Source organism: Festucalex cinctus, chromosome 14 (assembly GCF_051991245.1).
Source record: "Festucalex cinctus isolate MCC-2025b chromosome 14, RoL_Fcin_1.0, whole genome shotgun sequence".
Classification (NCBI taxonomy): Eukaryota; Metazoa; Chordata; class Actinopteri; order Syngnathiformes; family Syngnathidae; genus Festucalex; species Festucalex cinctus.
This window is the reverse complement of record NC_135424.1, coordinates 21,656,693-21,681,819: the sequence shown is the minus strand read 5'-3', so window position 1 is coordinate 21,681,819 and position 25,127 is coordinate 21,656,693. Positions and strand designations below refer to the sequence as shown.

The window sequence follows — 25,127 nt, the reverse complement described above, 5'->3', positions numbered from 1 at the left end:
TGACCCACAAGTTCAAATGTGATTGAATTGTTGAGAACAACAGGAGGGCTAAAAGGGATACATGTGACAACTTCATTATTTTTCATGAACAATTAATATTTTGCGACTGAAGATGACATCACCTGTGCTGTGGAAACGGGTAACAACCAATCATGGCTCAGTTTGCTGAATAAACTCAGAAACCAGGGGAGCCGTGATTGGTCGTTACCGATTTTCTCAGCGCACGCACATGATGTCTTCTTCAGTCTGCAGCAAGTGCAATGAGTTTCAAGGTATTAATTGTTCATGAAAAGTCAAAGTCAAATGAAGTTATCAAAGTCATTCTGGACAAAATCTGAAGAACCCAGCAGCTGCTTTTGCGTTGGAGAAATCTGTTATCCATCCTGCTTGTGTGGGACCAGTGCCATCTTATAGCTAAGCGAGCTAGGTGCGTGTAGGGCCCAAGTTGCTGTCCTTTCATTGGTGTCATCTTGATAAACTGCCCACACCAGCGTCGTTTTTGCAATTTTCATTTCAAGCTCATTAACTTACTGGCAATTCCTGAACAAAATCCAATGTCAAAGCCGCATTGTCACCTGCACGCCACACACGTATGCTCCAAGGATGTATACGTCACACATGCTGACTTCCATGTCATCATCATCATCATTATTTTCATTTATTTCAGGCAATAGCATACACAGTTGAACACAGAAGCAACAATTCATGCTGTAGTTTCATAATAAGAATAGAAAAAAATAAACACATAAAGAGAAAAGAGAGGAAAATTTGATTCTACCTGAAAGGGAGTGGGGAGAAGAAAACTTATTTAATCCCACCCCAGTCTCTAATCTATAAAAACACAAATATACAGTACTTCCTGCAAATTACAGTATTTCTATCTTAAGAATCTTTTTATCAATATATAAACAATATAATGGCATACCATTAATGTGTTAATAATGGTGATGTTATCATTGGTAACGATATCACATTCTTATGGTTCATACCAACAATGGTAATACATTATATATTCCAAGAATAAGACAAACATACATATCTACTTTAGTAATACACAATAACAACATTTGCACCAAGTATTTATAAACTCAAGGTCCTCTGACATATTGTGACCAAACCATGTTTTTATATAACATTTTAAATCTGAAAATATTTTGGGATTGCTTATGTTGTGTACTCAGACTATTCCAATATTTCACACCACATACTGACACACAAAAACTTTGGTATTATAAATTCTCCATATCCTCTCAAATTATGAACTAACTCTTTTAGTTTAAATAACTGTTGTAGATTAATTGGCAATAAAATTACAGTAATTTTTTTTAACATTGTGGCAATAAAGAAATTGGTCTATAATTTGTAAAACTGTGTTTGCTTCCATTTTTGAAGAGTGGTATGACTTTTGCGATTTTCATTTTATTTGGAAAGAAACCAGATTGAAATGATAAATTACATATATAAGTCAGGGGCTTTGCAATATTTACAATAACATGTTGAACTAAAAACATATCAATGTCATGGCAATCTGTAGTACATTTACTTTTACATTTCAGGACAACACTTGTCACTTCCTGTTCACTTGTTGCCGAGAGGAACAGTGACAGCGGATTATGTGTGATGGTCGAGGTAGAGTTATTAACTCCATGATTTGGAATTTCAGCAGCCAACTCAGGACCAACATTTACACAAAAAAAAAAATTAAAACTGTTGACCATACTAACCATGTTGTGATTTTCACCATTTTTGTCAATGAAATATTCAGGATATATTAAGTTTGAAGAACCTTGTCTAATTAAGCTATTCAGTACATCCCAAGCCACATTCAATAACAGCAATATTCAGACATTTGTTGTCTCTCGAGTCTGCAAATATGCTGACGACCGACCTCTCTGATCCCACTTGAACTTGTAACAGAGCTGCAAGCCAAAGAGCGGCTGGTGGACGACATGCGCTCGGCTCTCGTGGAGCAGGAGGAAACACAGGAGCAGATGGACCGCATGCTGGACCAGAAAGTCCAGCTCGTGCAAGAACTCAGCAACGGTATGACGTCCCTTTTTGGAGATTTCCCTCCTCCGACACACCTGATTGCAAGGGTCAGATCATTGGCAAACTCTGCAGAAACCTGATAATAATCCTGATCATTCGATTCAGGTGTGTTGGAGGAGGGAAACACACAGGACTGTTCTCGTAGTACGTGCGGTGTCTGACAATGACAGCATCACTGCCACCTTGTGTAAAGGATGTGCAATTACACGTTATTCTAGTACGGCAGCAAAAAAAAAAAAGTATGTTCCCTGCTGGCATCACAGCCCCCCACCACCACCGCACTATTTGAGAAACACTGCTATAACTTGAGCCAATTGACAGCAGCCCTAATCCTCAGCTTGTTTTTGTTCAGAGTTGGAGCAAGTGAAGAAGATGCTGAGGCAGCAAAACGGCGGCGGCGGCCATGCGAGCCCAAGCACAGACGACTGGTCACATGACCTCCAGCAGGCCAAACAGGAAGCTGCCAGTGCCCACCAGAGCCTCAAGGTAACCAACGGCAAGTTGATTGATTTGACTGGCAAAGTGTTCATAAAGCCATGAACTTAATCATGTCGAAAAAGCATCCAAGGCAACATCATGTATGAAAGGTGATATACAAATCAAATTTGTTTGTTTGATTGATTTAATTGATTACTAGTATACAGTACAGTGCAGCTATTCTCTTATTAAATTGAAGTTAACAAGTGTTTAGAAGGTGTGTTCATTATGGTTCACTAGATGTGTAATGAATGTGCAGGCCAAGTTAGCGGTCGAAAGAACGAAGGTCAACTTACATGAGAAAGTTTAAGGTCACGTTACGTCGTTGTACAAATTTAAAGAGGGAGGCAGTTATTTTTTTTAAGGGCAAAACTAACCAGAGAGTTCATTGACCTGTCGGCGTTCCAGGATGGCAAGCGACAATGTCGGAAAAATGATTTTGGGTTTGGCGGAGGTCCGATGTGACCCGTGGACTGCCTGCTACATCGGTCGTTGTCTTGCGACGGCCGGCACAGAATCACGCTCAGCTTACCTTGAGAGTGACGGCAGGTGCGTGCGTGTTTGCTGTCTCTGGAAAATTCTTCTTGCCAAGTCCAACCTTTTGATGATGACGCCGTCTGTCCTTTTGACGTGCAACCAGCTCAAGTTGCAACATCAATACAGTTGACTTTGTGGAATATCTCCGCCCCTCGTCAGCCATGTGACATGATGACTTAATGCATAACTTATGACAGTATTCACAAGCGTTTGTTTATTTATTTTTGCTGGTTTCTGATCCAGCTGTTTGAGGAGAAGCAGCTGTTGGACCGCCACAAGTGGCAGGAGGACAAGATGGCTCTGATTGGTCAGATCAAGGAGGCGGAGGACAAGCGCAAGCAGGAAATGAAAAAGTTTGCCGAGGACCGAGAGCGCTACCTGGCCCGGCAGGCCCAGCTGGTGAGATGCAAACGTGATCAATCTTCTTGGAATATTCATCATCATTTGCATGATTTTGGTACAAAAATGCCATCACGTCTTCATTTGAAACGTGGCATAGAAACCATTCAACACATTACATTTTTGGGGGGCTGCACTATTGGAAAAAACTGACATTGCAATTTTTTTGGGTCTGCGATGTATATTGCAATATTAAAAATGGAAGAATTTTCACCAGATGACTTGAATAGCGGTTTGGGAAGAATTTGTTGAACTCACCATGACACTATCGTACTCATATAAATAGACTGCTTTTTATATAGCGCTTTGGTGCCCAAATCGCTTTACAATATTAAACGAGCATTACATTTGGTCTCCGTTGTAATGAATGGGAGTCATTTTTTTTCCAAATCAAATTTTTGTCTTAGGAATGTGGCAAATACAAAAAATAAAATATTGCACTGTACTCAAGTCTCCATGGCAAGAGTAATCAATAGAAAAAAGTCATTCGGGGGGTGAACTACTCCTTTAATGTTTTATTCCAATGCAAAAACTACATATGATCTTACCATGAATATTTATTTTATTTATAATTAAATTATTGTCATAAGCATTATAATAGATGAAAATTGTCTAAAAATAAGTCACTTTTTAGGTGGTAAGTCTGATCTGAAATGTAATGAGATTTGTTTGAACCATAAATGAGACATTTTAACTATTATTATTATTATTATTATTATTATTATTATCATTATCATCATCATCATCATCATCACTAGTATTAGTAGTAGTAGAAGTAGTAGTAGCAGCAGGAGCAGCCTGGTCCACTCGTTTAAGGCAGCTGCCTTCACCATGTTTGCGGAACCTTTTTTTTTTTTTTTAAACCCCTCTTTAGTTACGGTGTTAAATTGCATTATATAGGCTATTTCGCGAGCTGAAAATTTATTGGATCCGTGATTTGTCGGCGCTGTTTGGACTTCTTATATCATAAGGCGTTATGCTGGCAATGGCAAATGTGTCTCGGATTGTTTTTTGAGTAGATGAAATTTCACTTTGTGTCCCACTTCGAGTTTGAACTGGTCATACAGGAGCAGTGAGGGAAAGTTGGCTTGACGTTTGAAGTTTGATATTCACTCCTCCCGTCTAAATTAGGGAGCGCCTACAAATTTCATTCTCCAGGGTGACGTGTCATTAAATCGCCATAAAGATTACATATATTTTTATTTTGATTGCTTTAGTAGCTGGCAGTTATAAGGAACTATCTACTACAGCGCCAATATTTATCATATCTCATATTTGGGGACATTTAAATGACAAAATGACCATAAATGTCCAAAGATATTCACCAAAAATCAATAAAAACACATTTTCTCATTCTGATTGCTGTAGTAGCTTGCAGTGGTGTACAACTAACTACTACAGCTTGAATTTTGTTTATACTTCTCATTTTGGACACGCTAGGGACATTTAAGGGACACAAATGTCCAAAAACATTAACCAAAAATCAATTAAAACACATTTTCTCATTCTGGTTGCTGTAGTAGCTATTAATTGTAGACAATTAACTACTACACCTCGAATTTTGGTCATACCTCTCATATGGACACAATTATGGTGAATATTTTTGGACATTTTTGGTGATTTTTGTCACTTAAATGTCCCCACCGTGTCCAAAATGAGAGGTATGATCGATATTCGAGCTGTAGTAGTTAGTTGTCTACCATTACAAGCTACTACAGCAATCAGAATGAGAAAATGTGTTTTTATTGATTTTTGGTTAATATTGTTGGCCATTTGTGTCTCTTAAATTTCCCCACAACAATCAAAATAAAAATATATATAATCTTTATGGTGATTTAATGACATGTCACCCTGGAGAATTAAATTTTCCCTAATTTAGACGGAAGTGAATATCAAACGTTGACTTTCCCTCGCTTACAGAAGCTTGTGATGGCGATTCAAATGTTCGTGTACTGTTTGTTGTATTACCTCGTGTTGCAGCAACAACGGCGACTGTCGGCAGAGGATTTTTTTTTGTTCTGTATCTTCTTCTTTTTATAGCCTAAATACTTCCATATTACGGATTTTGACTTTCTTTTGACGGCTAAATCCACTGCCGCATTTTGTGCATGTCGGCTGTTAGTATAAGCAGGAGCAGACTGTGAAGAGTGGAGCGTGGAGAGAGGGAGGGAGGAATGGGGTCAGGGGGTGGGAGGAGGGGGGGGGGGGGGCGTCGCCGGTGACTGAGTGGCAGAAGGAAGGGTCAGTGCGAGACATGAAGTAAAACGTTTGCTTGCTCTAAACAAAAAATAAAATAAAATCATTGCACGTCTTGCGATGTGGCTATCGCGCATGCGTACATCGCGATGGCAATGTTCAAACGATATATCGTGCAGGCCTGTATTGTGGTGATATGTCGAATGGTTTTGTACATAACTCAAAGCAAATATCCCCAGTGAAATGAATGGAAATGAAATCCGTCTCTTTTAGTACTGCCTCTCCAAAAGGAACAAAATGTTTTTGTTCTTGTTTTTTTTTTTTTTTTTTGTTTTTTTTTTTTTTTTTTTTTTTTTTGGTAATAATATCACATTCAACAGTCTTGTACTGTATATCAGCATCCAGTAATAACGTTTGCTCTGCACACAACCTGCAAACAGAAAACATCTGCTAAGTGTACCTAATGCTTTATAAATAAAGTTGAGTTGAGTTGGTCTGTTTTTGTTTTTTTGTTTTTTGGAAAAAGCAGCTTCAAACGTCCCATGACTGATGTTTTCCCAGAGGTTGTGTGGCGGTGACTGGCACGGGTAGCTTGGCTTTTGCTGCTTTCTCAAAAGAAAAAACTAATTTTGCGGGCCAGGAGGCGGAGCTGCATGCCCAGGAGCAGAAGATGGCGAGCTGGCGGCAGGAGCGAGACGCGCTGGTCGCCGCCTTGGAGGTGCAACTTGGCAAGCTTCTCGCCAGCCAGGCTGACAAAGACAAAATCATCCAGCAGCTCCGTGACAAGAGCACACAGTCGCCAGTAGAGGTCAGTACAAGGTGAAAATAATGGCCCAAGTAAGGAGTTCAAAACCCACAACCCAAGATCTACTTTTGAAGTATCAAAAAAAGAAGTTGCACACTTATTTCTTTAAAAAAATGTTTTTTTTGTGCATGTGTGGCTGATTGATTGTGTGTGCTGACTGTTGTGTGTACAAGACACGAAATATATCATGAAAATAGTCCAGGCCTGAGTTGTGGTTCCAATATGAGCATGTTGCAGTCTGTTAGCCAGACGTCTATTTAGCCCATTTTTGGGGGTGCTTCACCACCCCCAAAATAAATCATAGCACCTCCAAAATTTCAGAATATATATATGTAGATATATTTTTGCTGTGTTCTTTTTAACAAGCAAGAAACGTATAGCTATAATATATGTACATCTAAAGCAGAGTTGAAAAGTAATACTTAAACAACAAAAATAAAGTCCACCCCCCCCATTTGATTGAAAATGGTTTGATCCATCTCGACCCCTCCCACCTGCGCTTGTACTTAGAAGCGCAGGCGAGTGGAGCAAGCGTATCGTCCTCATCACTCCAGTCACAGTATGTCTGTCTCGTTGAGTGAAAGTGTTCCTTACTTTTACCAAGATATGTGAAACCTTTCGTACCTTCTACCACTCAACACCAACACATTATTTTCATCACTCGTCTGCCTTTTTTGCTCCTCAATCATGTTGCTAATTGCTAATGAAAAAACAAGCGTTAAAGAGATGCTTTACTTATTTAGCCACTTTTGGCAGGTAAAAGTTAATATTTTGTCTCTAATAAATTTGAGATTTTCATTATTTTTCATATACAATTAATACTTTTAAAAGACAATTTTGCCACTTGTCGACTGAAAATGACGTCATGTGCGCAGTACTCTGGTAATGACCAACCATAGCTCAGCTTGTGAATGTCACATGACCAAACCGAGAAAACAGGTGAGCTGTGATTGGTCGTTACCTGAGTGCTGAGCACGTGATGTCATTTTCAGTCGACAAATCGCAAAAATTTTTTTTTTTTTTTGTTTGATTTTTTTTAAGTGTTACTTGTACATGAAAAATAATGAAAGTATCAAATGAATGCTAGACAAAATATTAACTTTTTATTGCTATAATGGGCTAAATAAGTGAAATAGCTCTTTAAAATTAATGTCTCTATTGTGCTGCTATTGGCTAGCTTACTAATGTGTGTGGCGCGCGTGCGCACAGTCATCATGGAGTAAGCCATGGACATAAGGTTGTTTTCAGCAAACAAAAACTCCATTTTGAAGTATTTGTACTAAAGAAAAGATGTAAAAAGGCAGACACAAACAGTGCTTACTTAGGTCAATTTGTTATGTTAATGTTTTATATGTGCATTTCTTTTTTGATGGGTATGTTGTACAGACAAGTAGACTGTGGTCAAAAAACAAATGTTCTGTATTAAGTTAATGTCTGTTACTACATTTTATATGTTGTGTGTTTCATATAAAATAAGATTTCAAATGCAGGTCGGCCTACAGGGTCTGTTTTTGTTCATTTTCACTGTCAACTATGGGGAGCTGGTTTACTCCAGAAAAATGCCATCCATCCATCTATTTACTTGACTGCTTATTCCTCACAAGGCTCGCTGGAGCCTATCTCAGCTGGCTTTGGGCAGTAGGTGGGGTACTCCCTGAACTGGTTGCTAGCCAATCATAGCCAGAAACATGCATAGTGTAAATACGTATGTTGAAGAGCAGTTATGTCAAAAAGAGTACCGGTACCTTTCCTAAGAAATTAGGGTTGGGATATGTTTATATTTTCAGTCCTTTTCTCCTTTCCCTAACTTTTATTAGATTTGGTTTACTCACTGACTTCCCATGCAGTTTTTGGAGCGGAAAGTACCCCCAGACCACCCCCCCCCCCCTGACTTTGCGTTGCCTCAGCGAGTGCGGCGAACGTTCCATGTGTCTGCCGTACGCACGCCTCCTCAAGTGTTTGATTAAAAGAGCCGCCGCTTCCTGACGTGACCTCAGCGTCATCCTCACCCTTCTTCCACTTATACGTCTTCTCCGACAGGCTGGCGGCGACGTGGCGGAGACGCAAAGTCGCGTGGCATCGCTCAAAGACGACAGCGAGGACGCCGGCGGGGGCCGACTGGACCACAACGACGACGCTCAGGTCATCGCTCGCACTAAACCGACACTGACGTGCAATTTACAGTATTCCCTCGTTTATCGCAGGTTCGTCTTTCGCGGCTTCGTTGTTTCGCAGATTTTTTACAGCATGCTTTTTTTTTCCTTTTTTTTTGTCCATGCCTTTTGGTTTGTTTATTTTTTTCGATCTTTGTGCGGCCATATCTCTCGACCCCTAAGTCCGACTGGGGACATACAAGCATCCGTGGATTCGTCTCGACGAGACCTTTCCAACTGTGTCCCGCCCCTCCACGATATTGAATTCCGGAGATAGAAAATATATCCTGTGCAGTATAACTAGTAAATTAAAAACGTACCAGTACTTTTTTTTTTTTTTTTTTTTTAACTTTATTATCAGAAAAACAATAATGAACAAACCTTGACACAGGGCATATCTTATTCAATCAATCATTCCACAGTAGAATTCACACATTTAAGTAATCTTTCACTAACGTCCATCTTTGTAGAAATTAGTCCGTCTTCATCTGTAATTTAGCAGTCATGTACTCCATCATGTACACTTGCTTCAATCTCAGGGTCCATTCAGCTTTTTTGGTGGAGATATTTTCATCCAGTTTGCCGTAATTGTCTTTCTTGCAACCATTAGAAGAATACGTAGCATATATTTTTTGTGACCATTTGTTACACTTTCTGGGCATAATCCCAATACACACACCAGAGGACTTAAATGGATATCAATATTCAAAATTCTTACAATGTCCTTCATCACCTCATTACAGAATATCGTCAGTACAGGACAGTAATAGAAGATATGTGTGTGATCGCCAATAGTTCCACAATTTCTCCAACACAATGAGGAATCTGAATCTCTACCAAATCTTGAAATTACCAAAGGGGTTCTAAAAAATCTAATTTTCGTTTTCCAATCAAATTCTTTCCAAAGACTACTATTGATACCTGAGTGGCAATTTGAACACATATCCTCCCATATTCTATTCTCTATCACCTCATTCATTTCAAGTTCCCACTTCTCTTTCACATCAAGTGTATTATCAGACATATCTTTGCTTAAACTGTCATATATATGTGAAATGTGGTTCTTATTAGGCAACGTATGCGCAGTTACCATAATAAAGTATTTGTCCACACTTGTAGGTTCTCTTTTAAGTTTGTCCCCTTCTATGTGAGATTGAATATAGTGCCTAATTTGTAAGTATCTAAACATATCTCTTGATGGTAATGTGAACTGAGTCTGCAACTGGGAGAAGGATTTCATTACATTCCCTTCAAATAATTGATCAATCGTTCACACTCCATTGCTTTCCCATTGCTTGAATCCACTGTCCCATACTGACGGTATGAAATCAATATTCCCGACCAATGACATGGCACGCGATATAGAGGTTGTCCCTCCTAATTTTGTCCTTACTGCATTCCATAGTCTCAAAGTATGCCTAATCCATACATTTTCTATCCTAAGACAAGTCCACCTTTTCCTACTCAAAAATGGTAAACACTTCAGGGAAAGATTCCGCACAGAGTTTTGCTCTATTTGAAGCCATCTAATTTCCTGGTTGTTATATATCCATTCAGTAATAACAGTAAGTTGACTCGCCCAGTAGTAATGTTTCAAATTCGGTCGGGATAACCCTCCCTTATTCTTTGCTGAGCATAATACTTTTAGTCTCACTCTAGGTCGCTTATTTTGCCAAACAAACCTGGAAATACGTTTTTCCAATACTGTAAAAGTGGATGTGGGGACCCATACGGGCAATGCCCAAAACAAATATAGGAGTCTTGGTAAAATATTCATTTTAACCGCTTCTATTCTGCCAAACAAAGAGTGGGAGGACATCCCACCTTGTCAAGTCTCCTTTTATTTGTTTTAATAGGTTATCATAGTTTGCTTTAAATAGCTGTGTGGAAGTGGAAGTAAGAGTAATCCCCAAATACCTGAACCCTTGTTGGGACTGTCGGAATGCCACTATACTGTTTAACTGAGGCGGCCAAGATCCTGACAACATCATTGCTTCAGATTTGGTCTCATTCACTTTGTGTATGCAGGCACTTAATGAGCACAGGGACTGAAGACAGAGGATCTTGCAAGAATAATAAAACATCATCCGCAAATAACGCTATTTTGTATTGATTACCTTTCTCATCCGTTAAACCATGTATTTGCGGATTCTGCCTTATAGCTTCCGCCAAGGGCTCAATACTTAAAGTAAATAAAACTGGGGACAAAGCATCCCCTTGTCTTGTCCCTCTTTGGAGTTTAAAGAATTTTGAGCAGTATCCATTCACTCTCACTCTGGACGTTGGATCCTTATAGAATAATGTAATCCATTTTACAAATTTGTCTCCAAACCCCATGCCCAGCAACACCTGCCTTAAATACACCCAATCTACTCGATCAAAAGCCTTCTCGGCGTCCAGGCTGAGAAGCATAGATGTTTGCTTTTTAGACATGGCTACTGATTGTAAGTTCAGTGCTGTCCTTATGTTATGTGTACCCTGCCGTCCATTTATAAATCCAGTCTGATCTGGCTTCACAAGTCTTTTAATACATTTCTGTATTCTGTTAGCTAATATGCTGGTCAATATTTTCAAATCTACACAGAGAAGACTTATAGGTCGGTACCCTTCACATAGTGTAGGATCTTTTCGTTCCTTCTTTAACACTGTAATTATGGCCTCAGACCAAGTTTTAGGTGGATCTCCAGTGTCCAGTGCATAGTTGAATGTTCTACATAGTATAGGAGTGAGTTCCTGTATAAATGTTTTATAATACTCCCCACTAAGCCCATCAACTCCGGGAGATTTATTATTTTTTAACTTAGTTATGGTTTCTTTTACCTCAATTTCAGTTATTGGCCTAGCTAATTCATCTGACTCCTCATTTGTTAGTTTTGTCATGTGAAGTGGTGTAAGAAATTGTTGTATCTTATCAATTTTATTATCTAAATTTTGACATTCATAAAGGCTTGTATAGTATGCAGCAAAAGCATTTGCAATCTCATCTGGCTGAGATACTGTTTGTTTGGTCCGGGGATGCCTAATTTTAGGTACTACTTGACTTGATTGAGCCTTGCGGAGGGCGGGAGCACATTACACCAGTTTTAAAATCGCTGCATTGGCTCCCCGTGCGTTTCAGGATTGATTTTAAGGTGCTTTTATTAGTTTTTAAATGTCTTAACGGTCTTGGCCCATCTTATTTATCTGATTTGCTTTTACCCGATTACCCCTCGCGGCTTCTGAGGTCTTCTGGCAGTGGCCTTTTAACTATTCCAAAGGTGAGGACCAAGACACATGGTGAAGCTGCCTTTAGCCACTATGGTCCTCACCTATGGAATGGCCTGCCGGAGAGCATCAGGTCTGCAGAGAATATTGATGTTTTTAAGAGGAGGCTTAAGACTTATTTTTTTAGTTTGGCATTTGATTGATCTTTTTTTATTTAACTTTTTTATTTATGTTTATTATTATTATTTATTTTTTTATTACTTATATTTTTATTTTTGTATCCCCTTTTATTTATTTAACTATTTTAATCTATATTGTCTTGTAGCTTTGTTTTTTATTTATTTATTTTTTCTATCGTGTTTAACTGTTTTCTTTTAGTGTCTTTTAATCTTTTTATTTGGTAGTTATTAAATTTTTAGCTCCAGTGTTTTCTCATGGGGGAGCCTCCACAGTGAGAGGGATGCTTGGTCTTCATCCATCTCACTGTGGATGAACGCCTCCTGGGTGCCTTTCCTTACAGGGTACTTCTGTGCCCCGCCATGTTGTGGTTTTCATGTGTTTGTTGGGTTTTGGGTGTGTCTGTGGGTACGATCATGGGGATGGGGGGGCTTTTTCTTTCTTTTATTTTATTGTATTATGGATGTCCAGCACTTTGAGTTGCATTTTAAATGTATGAAAGGTGCTATATAAATAAAGTTGATTGATTGATTGATTGATTGATTGATTGCGCAGCTGAAAAGCTAGGAGTCTACTTACCCATTTCGTAATATTTCCTATTTGTAAATCTCAGCGCCCCCTCTGCTTTGTAAGTAAGTAGCATATCTAGTTCCTGTTTGGCTTCCCCAAGTAATTTAAGTGTGTGTGCATCCCTATTTTGTCCATGCTCTTTTTGCAATTTACTAATTTTCGACTCAAGATCGCGTTGTTTTTTTAGTCTCTGTTTTTTTATTCTAGAAGATATGGCTATTATTTTTCCTCTCATAACCACTTTCGCGCCTTCCCACAATATTGAGGGAGATACACTGTCATTATCATTTAGGGCAAAATACTCCATCAAATCTTTGCGTATTTCTTGTCGAGTCACTTGATCTGTCAGCAATGACACATTCAGTCGCCAATATTTAAAGTGATTATCTGGTCCCAGGCCTAGAGTAATTGTTACTGGACCATGATCTGAAATTGTAATTGGTTCAATTTCACTCTCCTTGACTATATACAAATATTTTCTTGATATACCAAACATGTCTAGTCTGGAATAGCTCCCATGCAACTGTGAAAAAAATGTATATTCTCTTTCTCTTGGATGCTGAAACCTCCAAATGTCGGTTAACCCCAGTTCTTCCATCATTGCCTGCAACGTTACACTTTTTTTCGTCCGTGCTTCTTTAGAAATGGGAAGTCTATCTAGCCTTCCATCCACTATGCAATTAAAGTCTCCCCTATCAAAATCATTCCTTCACCTTTTCCCGCCAAAAGTGCAGCAATGTTTTTAAAGAAAGCAGGCCTGTCATCATTGGGAGCATATGCATTCAATATTGTCATTTTCACATTTCCTATTGTACCAACAATCATTACATACCGACCTTCATTATCCTTTATAAACTCCTCATTGTGAAAATAAGTGGATTTACTAATAAGAATAGTCACTCCTCTCTTCTTCCCATTTGTACAAGATGAGCTATATACCTGATCCACCCACTCTCGCTTCAGCTTTAAATGTTCCTTTTCTGTTAAATGCGTTTCTTGAAGCAGTGCTATACAGCATCCTAATTTCTTAAGATGGTTAAATAATTTCTTCCTTTTAATGGGACTGTTAATCCCATTTACATTATAGCTGACTAATTTCACAATTCCCATGTTTTTTTTTTGGGGGGGGGGGTTTGGTTTTTTTTTTCTTAATGTAGATTCTCTGTTCATTTTTTCTCTCCTCCCACAGAAGGTAGTCAGTGATCCTAAGGTAATATGTGTTTGCCTCTCTATTAACCTTTGGATGCCCAAAACAATTGTCAAGGTAGAACCAGAACAGTTCATCAGAACATGCAATACAAAAACAAAAACAAAAACTCCCAAATCACCAACTGATCCAAACAGAACCAATTCCCAGTTGTAACAGGGCAGAGATATGTGACGATGTATCTCTGGGAGATAATGGCAAAATGCCCATGTGGCTATTGTTGTGTTTAAGCCACAAATTGAGTGTATTCCACTCATGTGTTCGACTGAACATGAATATGCATCCTGTCTTTAGATTTAGTATATTGATTCTTAACTTGACAATGAATAAGTAATATACTCTTATATAAATATACATATATATATACATATACACATACATACATACACATATACATACGTAAATACACACATATATATATATATATATATATATATATATATATACATACATACATACACACATACACATATACATAAAAAAAAAAGACACTCGGAGTAAAATTATACATTAAACAAAAATAACATTATGTAACCCAACCATCTTCCTTATATTTTCAAACGTTGAGAACGTCTTCTCTCCCGAATTAAGACTCATCCTGAGTTGAGCAGGGTAGGGGCACTTTGCCCGGATGCCTTTCACCTTAGGCTGTTTAATGACAAAACGAACTTGGGCTCTTTTCCTTTGCAGACCAGGGGAGTAGTCGTGATCAAAGTAGATGGGTTTGTTTTGAAACAGCGTTTGTTTCTGTCCCCACGCCAGGCGGAGCACAGCTTCTTTTGTCGTGAAGTCAAGGAATCTCACAATTATGGACCTAGGATGAGCCTTAGGGTCGGGGGATTTCGGCACGGGTGCCCTGTGTGCTCTTTCGATGATCAATTTGGCTCCTACTTGTTGCTGTAGAGTCCCGTGAATCATGTCCTTAACAAAAAGGACCATATCCCGGCTTTCACTGCCCTTCGGTACTTGGTAAATCCTCAGATTGTTACGCCTGAGCCTATTTTGAAGGTCTTCACATCTTTCCGTGAGATCCCAGTCACGTCGCAACAGGTACCGGAGAGCCCTCTCGTGTCTCATCCCTTTTTCCTCCGCCGCTTCAATTCTCCCCTCAGCCTCACTCAGCCTTCATTCATGCTTCGTGATTTGGTCTTTTAAGTCCTCCATCGACTTTTCCATCCTCTCCAACGACACTTTCGTTTGGTTATGCCCATCCTGGTTTTCACGCCTTATTTTTTTCAGCTCACCTAGTATGTCTGAGAGCTCCAGCCTCTCCGGCGAGCTACTGTTAGCTTTAGCTTTAGCTGGGCTAGCGGACCTTCTTCTTTCCGTATCGGCTCGCGTAGTTTCACGTCTGTTCGCGCTTTTGCTTTGTTTGCTGTTATAACTCATCTCGAACGTCCAAATTGGGTATAAATACCGAGTATAAGTCAAGTTGTCAAGGTAAATTGTAACTTTTCGACAGGAGCTTCCCTTTTAGTGTAGTGTCTCAGTCATGACGTCACCGGAAGTCCACGTACCAGTACTTTTAATGGAAAAAAATGACTGTAAATGGAAAACATCAATCATGAATGAAAAAGCATTCATAATAAACTCAAAATTATACCAAGATAAAAAAAACACTATAAACGAGGGAAGATCGTATATACAAAAAGTCACACACGTCCTCATATGAATCTCATTCAGAAGTTCCTTTTGCATCATTTGACGAGAAAGTGAAATGTGGTTGGTGTGTGTAACGCGGCATCCGTCCATCTGTCAATCCACAACCTGTCAGGCCTCGTCGGGTTGCCCGTCGGTGCTGGAATCGTCGGAGATCTCCACGGAGGACGGGCGCACCAGTCGCTTCCCCAGGCCCGAGATGGAGATCTCCTTCAGCCCGCTGCGGCCCGACCGCATGGCCCTGAGGCGCCGCGGCGACTCCGGCGCCGTCACCATCAAGCTCACGCGCTCGGCCCGCAAGAGGAAGAGCGCCGACATGGACAAGGTAGGGATGGCCGCTAACGCAAATGTCAAATGGACGCCAATAATAAATACTCACATTGCAGTCAAGAATACAAAAAAGAAAGACATGATATGACGAGCGAGTGACAGTCACTCGCATAACTTGAGTCAAACTCTTGGCTCTTATACTGCCGCCTGTTGGCGGCGTTGGGAACATCACAAACTGTTCACTTGTTTCCATTCCACTGAGTTTGCTTTTTTATCAAGCGCAATGTTGCGACTGCTCTTTCTTTTCCTTATTAATGGTCGTTTGTTTCATCCAGCAAAGATGACGACGGTGTCCCAATGTCCACCCTTACCACCCGAACCTGTCATGACTAGGGATGTCACGATACTCGAAATTTAGTAGTCGATGCCCATACCACTGAAATTCCACGATTCTCGATGTCATTTCGATACCACGGTAAAAGTAGAAAATAAGCAATAAATTCTGTACTTCAACATACACTCCTTTATTAGGAGCGAACAACAAACAATGATACTGTGTGCTTTAACAGAACAATTGGCATGTAGCTTTAAAGCATTGAATTAAAATACTGTGCATTAATGTATTAAACAGTAGAGTGAACAATAAAATAAAAATACTGTACATGTACTAGCTAAGTACAGTAATAGCACAAATAATATATAAAGCTTACAACAATCTACTCTGCCATAGTATTCAAGCCATTTTAAATTAGAGCGAGTCCTTATATGACATAAGGGTACAAGTGTCTACAAAAAATAAAATTAAGAACAAATATTAAGCAAAGGTGTGTTTCTGTAAGAGGTGTTAATTTGTGGAATCATTTTTGTAATGACTTGAAAAGATGCAAGTCAATTGTTGAGTTTAAAAAAATGTTTAAAAGTAAAGTTCAAGAGCATTATTGTAATGAACGTGTAATGAAAATTGTATATGTGAGTATGAGGATGTATTATTGTGTATGCCTAAGAAATTCATGTACATACGCTACTGACTAATGTACGTATGTTAAAGTTGTCTACACGAGCAGGATTACACATTCTTTTATTGTAATGTATTAATTTACTGTATTTAATAATGAAATAAGTTAAAAGATACAAAGAATAAGGAGTAGGACTAGATAAGTTTTTAACTTCTTCCTACTCCCTTTGGACATGTAAACCATCACAAATAATTGCTATGAGTTTCTTCTTTAAATTATTATTTGCTACTTGTTTATGTTTATAGATTATGTTTATATGTTCAATAAATAAACAAACAAACAAACATAAGTACTAAACACTAAAATACTGTAAAATGAAAAATGCATTACAGAGCAGGTAGCATTAAAAAATAAAAATCTCATACTGTGCTTATTTACCAACCAGTTGCAGCACGTAGCCTCACACACACAAACAAACAAAATAATGAATAACGTTTGATATATTATTTTGAGGGTTGTTTAATGTTACTTTAGGTGATTCAGTAAATTAGCTGCCCGGCAACTTTACCCAACTTTATTATGCGGGACAGACGAGGCTGAACATAACGCTAACGTTACTTCGCAAAGCAGCTCATTGAGTGTGGGGTCATCATACTAACGTTATTAGTTTAGATATGGACAACAATGATAACACGGGAATTCAAATGCACTTGCCTTGAATTCTTGGTACAAGTCTGGATGTCCATGTTTCGCTAACTTGGATGTGTTCCTCTTTCGTCTGGAAACGGTTTCGGCATCTCAATCCCTGCGCATCAACCTCAAATCCAAATTACTTCTATACGGGACTGCTGTTTTTTCTTCTCAACTAATTGAGGGGCCGCTGCAGTTGAAGACGACGCAGATGTGCGGGCTACTGTCATGTTGCACGCATGTTACTCTACTTCCTTGTTATTGTCGTAGCGGGAGGGTAGTCACGTAACATTAGACGTAACGTGGGTTGCCAGATAAGCGCCCATATCCAACCAGTTTACATGATGTAAGCTTGTGTGAGTGAGTGCGTGTGGGATTAAAAAAAAATAATAATAATAAAATAAACAAACACCCCCAAAACAACACAAAAGACGCGGCCAGCTATGTCGCCTCGATACCAATTGGTACTTCGGGTATTGTAGAAAAGGAAGTACCGTCACATTTTCAGAATCTTGGCATCGACTTGTGACAACGCTAGTCATGACGCAACAGCGATTAGATCTCCGACTGTTTATTGTGAATGAAAATGTTTTAAAACTGTACTTCATTTCCTTTTTCGTACATATTTTCAACTAAAACAAACTCCTTATTTCTGTAGTAACTTGTTAATGTATCACTTTTATTCTCATGTTTGTGCCATTCTTTTCCTTCTCGCAATGCATTGTGGTCTATATCAACTCGGTTGAGTGAGCGTCGATGTTCACTATTTTTCAGAGTGCATTGTGGGTCGTTTTGAGTGTAATGCAGTTTCGCTCCTTGGACATTTGGACACCACCACAAAATGGCGGAGGGCATTATATAGGGAGGAGGGTGCACATTGGGACACATATCCGATGTCTTTTGACTTACAAGTATGGTGACAGGATAAAGCAAATTCATATCTCAAGTTTTACATCCTGATAACAACTCTTTTTTTTCTTTTTCTTTTTTTTTCCCCTTTTTTTTTGTTGTATATCCTCCAAACGATATATTTACATATTTGTCTTCTTTGTCGGATGACATGACAATCATTGCCATATTTCTCTGTGTATGTAACTCAAATCCATACTTTATGGAAACTACACAACATTAAGAATCAAATAAAAGCCTAGTATCCAAAATTGAAATAAAAATGAAAATATCTGCTTGTGCTTCCACTTTTCAAGGGATGCAATAAAGTCCAACAAGTTGCTGCGATAATAAATGCATTCAAATTTGCCAGGTGAGATTTGGCCACTAATGACAAGAAAGTGTAAGAAAACAAAGCACAGGTTGGCCTCAACCGAGAAACAAACCAGGATTATAATTGACAACTTGATCCTTTTGGATTGTTGCATCTACAAAACTGATTGTTGGTTATATCGTATGCTTTTGTGTCTCACACATCCAAAGAATGCATCAATTTTCATTTTGCATTTTTATTGTCCACATGTGTCATGTTGCTATAGCGATGCAAACATTTATTATTATTCATGTCATCGCAGAATTCACTCTCATAAACAATTTTATAAACACTGTTTACTGTCATAAACACTGTTTAAACAATTTCTGCCGTTTTGAATTTATTCCACACATTTTTTACATGCTTGTATTTTTTAAAAATATCTTTTTGATTTCTTTTTTTTTTAATGAATGCTTTTTCAATGTTTTTTTTTTTAATCTTTTTTTAAGTCCAATGTATTTCTTTTTATCACATATTTAAAAAAAAAAAACCTCTCACTGTTTCCCCCTCAGTGTCACATTTTTAGATGCCGCAAACGTCCAACAAATCCACCCAAGGTATATTTCATATTTTTGTTTTGTGTATGGACTACTTCTCATGGTCATCGCATCCATCTCATTATTGTCTTGCCAGCAGCTGCATTTCACTTTCAACGACAACATTGTCATTTATTCACCATCATGGTCGTCATCATGCTGATGAATTCATGATGAACATGATGTTCCTTCTACACATTTCATAACACTCATCCCAACCTAACATACATGTTGAGTAAAACGCAGGTCTCACTCGTAGAGGTAAGATCTTTAGCCCGAGCCCAAGCCCGACCCGGCCCGAAATTCGGGTCAGGTCGGGACTAAAATGTCAATCATTACTTTCGGGTCGGGTCGGGCCGGGCTTCTCTCTCGCTGACTTTTTTTTAGATAAATAAATATATGTTTATAAAAATGTATACTAAAACTATGTGTGGATACTAAACTAAGGAATACTTGTTGTAAATAAATAATTAGGATAAAACAGAGAAGGCGGCGCTGCAGTATTTCTCCGCGTAATTAAGCGAGTGCACATCAAGATCTTTCTTTCACTCTCTTTGTCTGGCCTCATATTCTATGTTCCAGCGTTATTTCGTTGTGCAAATGTATTTATCATGATCATAAAAATATGTAGATTATTTTAACCTTAAAAAATCTTGCGTTTTTTTTCTGCCAAAAATACTATGGGATAAATTTAAATTTCGGGTTTGCGTCGGGCTCGGGACTGCAAATCAAGTTAATTGGTCGGGCTCGGGCTGGGTCGGGCTTTAATGCCCGCGGGCCTGGGTCAGGTCGGGCTGGATTTTTTAGGTTCGATCTTACCTCTACTCACTCGTACTGCTAAATGTCACAAGCAGGTAGCAATCAAGAAAGATAAAATAATAATAATAATAATAATAACTAACAATGTCGGAAGGTTTAAATTAGTTTGATTTGATTTACGGTAGTTCATTTTAGTTAGTTGCTTGAAATGAAGAAAGGGAATCTTGTTTGTGATGGCGACCACAGGAATCCACCTGAGCTTCATCCACATCCTTTTATGCAAAAGCCAATGAAGTGCAGCCTACCTTATCTTTCTCCATGAAAATTAGCTTTGTTTTTCTTCACCCTTTTTTAATATGAATTAAGATTACCTTGTGATTAGCTCCAGTGTCTATTAGGGGTGGGACAAAAAACCGATTCGACCGAACCATCGGTCGTCAAGGGGAGCTAAACGGCCGTATCGGTAGCAGACTTGTCAACCGATACAAAATCCGCCGGGAATCCTTAGATACATCGCTTGTAAAGCTGTGGACCGGATATCGCGTGGCTGTGAATCGGTTGCGAGTGAGGCTTTATGGTTTTCATAACAATAGCAAGAGTTCTGCACCGTGATCTACTTGTTTTGTTTACATTTCAGTAGCATCACTATTCAAGCTACTTCCCTGTTTACAGAGCGCTAGCAAAGTAGCGTTCAGAGACGCTTCATTCCCCGGATGTTGTAAACATAATGCAAAGACGTTACGCACCTTGGGGAGGAGCCTTCCGTCAACGCCGTGCTCGCGACACGGCGCGCGCGCGCACGAGTGACAACATGCAACAGTTAGCAGAAGCTAACCCATTGCTATCGAGTCCTCTCGGGGCACTTGTATGTCCCGGGCCGGCGTTGGTACTGCGCGCGAGCCAAAAAGAATAACTCCCGTGACGATCCAATGCATGGATTCAAACGACACAGGTATGTCCCACAGCCAACACACCAGCTAAGCTAAAAGCACACTGCAAGTATCTCATTTCTCAGTTTGTGGCTCCCTGTCAATGTATACAACAAGCATGAGCAGCAGATAGGAGAACTGAGACGTGCCCGTGATTACGTCATCAAACGCAAAATGAACGACAGCCCAAAAAAACAAAACATAAACAGTAGTGATTCCGTGGTCATCATCTTGTCTCAGATTAAAAAAAACAAAAAGATGTCATACATTAACCAAAAATGAATATGATGGCAAAAGAAAAACAAATATTGTTAAAAACAAAAATTGTTGATAAAAAGGGAAGGACACTTTTGGAAATATTTTTGGATATATTAAGTGGTTAAAATGTGTTTGATAGATTTATTGTTCCATAAGGTGGCTTCATATTTCTTTTGGCTGGACGGTAGGTTTATTTCATGTCTTAAATTTATGTTTCTGAAATACTTCACAATGTGCACATATTCTGTTTAATTGTGTTGGTGTCTGTCTAAAGGTTAAATATTTATATTTCAAATTGAATTATCAGCCTTTTTTTCCTGATCCTTATTTTGAATTTTAAAAAAAACTAAAAAATAAAAAACAATTATAACTCTCAATAACGACTAATAAATATTTAACCTGATACATTTTTCAGTCATATCGCCCAGCCCTTTGTTGCGGTCCATTTAAATAATTGATTCAATATATAAAAATATAGAAGACATTTTTGTTGTTGTTGTTTTTTTAAACACATTTGTAGATACTGTAAAAATTTGTGGTGTTTTAAGATTGTTTACAAGCAACAAATGTCACTATAAGTTTTGAATATTGAAATGAATCGTATCGAATCGAAAATCGTATCGTTCCCAAACTTAATCGAACCGCATCGAACCGTTCTGTTCTGAAAGATAATCGTTTTTCAATCGAATCGCAACCTGTGTATCGAGATACATATCGAATCGGCCTCATGTCAGAGATTCCCACCCCTAGTGTCTATTAAAGATGTAACGATAATGGCAATATCGTGATATCGCAATATTAAAACTGTCACAATATCATCGTTGACAATATTAAAAGCAGCACATCTATGAAAAAAAAGTCGGGTTGATTTCCATTTGCGCAGTTGTAGCTCCCTCTGGTGGGTAGTTTATTAGTGCCCTTTAATTTTCATAAGGGATGTTTTGGCCCTTTTTATGTTGAAAATCTGCACTATTGGTCAGATGAAAGGGAACATAATATGCTTGTGAAGCGAGTCAACATATGGAGGAACACAATCTATGTGCTTGCATTAGCAACCGCGTGCCTCAATATTAAGTCTTATCAGAGATTGTAGCTTGTTTATATATGTATTGCTTTTATGTACAAAAAGTACATTATTGTGCTTTTTTTTTAAGTATGAGCTCATTTTTTTCAATATTGTGACCTTTTTTAAAAAAAAAAATATTGCCAACCTCTCCACTATATTGTGATAATTATCGTATCGTGACAAAGATCGTATCATGATGGTTGGATATTGTTACATCCTTTATCATTTGTTGTGATTATTCATCATTCGTTCCCGTTCCACTTGAGTGTTGTGATCATTGGCAGTCAATGAATTCAACATGAGCAAATAAACATCAATCGACAAACTGATCAACACAAATGGAACCGTGAATACAAACAATGTTTGTATTTGCATGTCGCAATCGTGTTACTATCACACCAAATGTTTACAAAAAAAAAATCTTCTTCTGGCTGGGAATATTTCAGATAAAGTAGTGATGATGCATACACCTCAATTTTTCCCATGTGTCCTCCCCATCATCATCATCATCGTCAGGTCCTCAGGGCAGAGCGTGCACACGTGCACATCATTGGAAGCTTTTTTGGAGCGTGCGCGTCAGCCTAACGTGTGTGTGTATGGGTGCGTGCGTGTGTGTCAGCAGGATGATTTGGAGGCGGAGAATCGAAGAAACGCACAAGTGACAGCAACAGTGAGCGAGCACCAAGAGGAGGTGATGAGCAGATGCACGCACGCTTTTGTTGTCATGTGACATAAATCATCGCATCAGCTGCAAAAAAGACAAAAAAAATTGCCTCGCTTCATGTGGTCGGCAAAGATTTTTGAGTGTGCTTCAATCGGGTGACTAAGGGTCCTCTTTTTGCGAGGACAGACCACTTTTTATTTCTAAGTGTCTGGGTGATATTGTGTGACTAATAGGAAGTGGAGTGGACCGTGTTACTGTGACTGGTACCACCATCTCGAGATTTCCACCACCTCTGGAATTGAAAATATGTTCACCCTAGTTTAAAAAAACAAAACAACAAAAAAAAAAACACTACCAAGCCTCTCGTTCAGTTGCACTCGTGAGGTCATCCAAATATTTTTAGGCCAAACCTTTCCAACATTTCATGAAATGTTCGCTTTCGCATAACTTGTAAAATGGCGGGCATATTTTTCGGCCAAATTTGACGCTTGACGTGCGAAACAAGTTGCAAATGATTTTTTTTTTAAGAATCGTCATGATCTACTCCAGTCTGACTCGCTAATTAGCGCACTTTTATCCATCAAAAGAACGTCTATTCATTAGGGATGTCATGATAAGGGCAATATCGTGATATTAAAACTGCCACAATATCGTCGTCATGTTCACAATATTTAAAACGAACACATCTGTTAAAAAAAAAAGTCAGGTTGATTTCCATTTGTGCAGTTCTAGCACCCTCTACTGGCTAGTTTATTAGTGCAATTTAATTTTCATTAGGGATGTTTTGGCCTATGTTTAAAATCTATGCTAATTGTCAGATGAAGGGGAACCTAATTTGCTTGTGAAGCGATCAATGTGTGCTTGCATTAGCAAGTAAGAGCCTCACTGTTGTTATTAGAGGTTGTAGGTGGTTGTTATGTACAAAAGTACAATATTGTGCTTTTTTTTTTTTTTTTTTTTTAATTATTATTTTTTTTTGTATGAGCTCTTTTTTTTTTTTTTTACATTATTGTGATCTATTTTAAATATCACCAACACCCCCACAATATTGTGATAATTATCGTATTGTGATGTTTGGATATCGTTACATCCCTACTATTCATACAAAACGCTTCAGGAATGTATACAGAGAAGCATCTTCACATGACTTCTACATCTTCTTCACTGCGTATCAGAATGTGCGGAACCACACTGCCCCTAAGTGGCCAACTCGGGTGCAACATGAACAGCGTTCCCAGTACACAAACAAGGGCAAGACAGTATCAAATAATTTAAATAAAATCAATTTTGGGACATTTAAAATTGATTCTGAATCATACTAAATGCGAATCGATTTTTTTTTTTCCATTCCCAGCTTGCTTTTGCGAAACTTGCCTATTGCGCAAAAGTGATGGTAACGAAAATGTACCTAATGTGAATGTCGGCTGCTTGCCGAGGTGGACGAACGCCATGGTAACGTGAAGCTTGCGCTGTTTGCAGTCGTCCGGTCCCTTGCCGTCTCCCGGCAGCCTCCGCAGCCTCCGCAGTCGCAAAGGCCAAACGCTGCAGAAGATCGGAGACTTCCTGCAACGTTCGCCAACACTCATCGGCTCCAAAGGTCCGTCTTCTCTCGTCCGTCTTCATTTCTTTGTCCTTTTCCTCCTTCCGCTCGTTCTTCTTTATTATCCTCCTCCTCCTTTTCCGTTCTCATCTTCATCTCCAATCGCCAATCGTGTTCATCATGAGCATGCTGAGTGGAAAGAAGATGTAACGTTTGTTTTCTCGGGACGGCAGCCAAGAAGGTGATGGGCCTGGTGAGCGCCCCGTCGTCCTCCTCCTCATCGTCCTCAATCGGCCTGAGAAGCAAGAAGAGCAAACGCAAGTTGTTCAGCACCGACATCTCCTCCCCCATGGACGTGCCTCCGCACCCGGTACGTTCACAAAACCCCACACGGATGCTTGTCAGATAGGCCTCCATCAGTTTTCATTTTTCTTTGACTTAAAAAAAAAAAAAAGACAATCCGACAAAATCCAAAGCAGGAAAGAATTTCAGTCCAATTTTTTTTTTTCCTCTTATTTTAGTTTGCACCAAAAAAAAATGCTAAAATACAATAATATATACAATAACAATTATACAAATAATAATAATGATATAAATAATAAATAAATGGCTAAAAGTGAAAATAAAAACGGATATTGTTCTTTTTATTTCCATTTATAGTTATTTTGTTTATATAATTTTCGAATTAGATTTTTTTATATACATTTTCATTTCACTTCGACTGACAATTCATTTAGTCATTTATTTATTTTTGGCAGTTTTGGT

The 25,127-nt window shown here is 38.7% G+C and overlaps 2 protein-coding genes across 7 annotated transcripts in view; one reads left to right on the top strand and one right to left on the bottom strand.

Moving 5' to 3' along the window:
• Positions 1 to 5,588, bottom strand: part of LOC144000837 (high affinity choline transporter 1-like) — a 198,538-nt gene extending 192,950 nt beyond the window's left edge. Inside the window, exon 1 of one of the 4 annotated variants that reach the window (XM_077494510.1) lies at positions 5,431 to 5,588. Coding sequence is in view for 3 of the 4 variants with exons in the window: in XM_077494506.1 (XP_077350632.1) it covers positions 3,059 to 3,226 (168 nt within the window). In the remaining variant the exon portion in view is untranslated. Of the gene's footprint in view, positions 1 to 2,903; positions 4,114 to 5,430 lie in introns of those variants that run through there. The other 3 variants (XM_077494506.1, XM_077494505.1, XM_077494508.1) reach the window with 3 other exon arrangements.
• Positions 1 to 25,127, top strand: part of kif20ba (kinesin family member 20Ba) — a 209,833-nt gene that overhangs the window by 184,041 nt on the left and 665 nt on the right. For 2 of the 3 annotated variants that reach the window (XM_077494502.1, XM_077494501.1), the window contains exons 24-32: positions 1,918 to 2,043; positions 2,402 to 2,535; positions 3,307 to 3,462; positions 6,299 to 6,466; positions 8,504 to 8,605; positions 15,549 to 15,758; positions 22,778 to 22,849; positions 24,302 to 24,419; positions 24,596 to 24,732. In XM_077494502.1, the coding sequence (XP_077350628.1) occupies positions 1,918 to 2,043; positions 2,402 to 2,535; positions 3,307 to 3,462; positions 6,299 to 6,466; positions 8,504 to 8,605; positions 15,549 to 15,758; positions 22,778 to 22,849; positions 24,302 to 24,419; positions 24,596 to 24,732 (1,223 nt within the window). The remainder of the gene's footprint in view (positions 1 to 1,917; positions 2,044 to 2,401; positions 2,536 to 3,306; positions 3,463 to 6,298; positions 6,467 to 8,503; positions 8,606 to 15,548; positions 15,759 to 22,777; positions 22,850 to 24,301; positions 24,420 to 24,595; positions 24,733 to 25,127) is intronic. The other variant, XM_077494504.1, reaches the window with a different exon arrangement.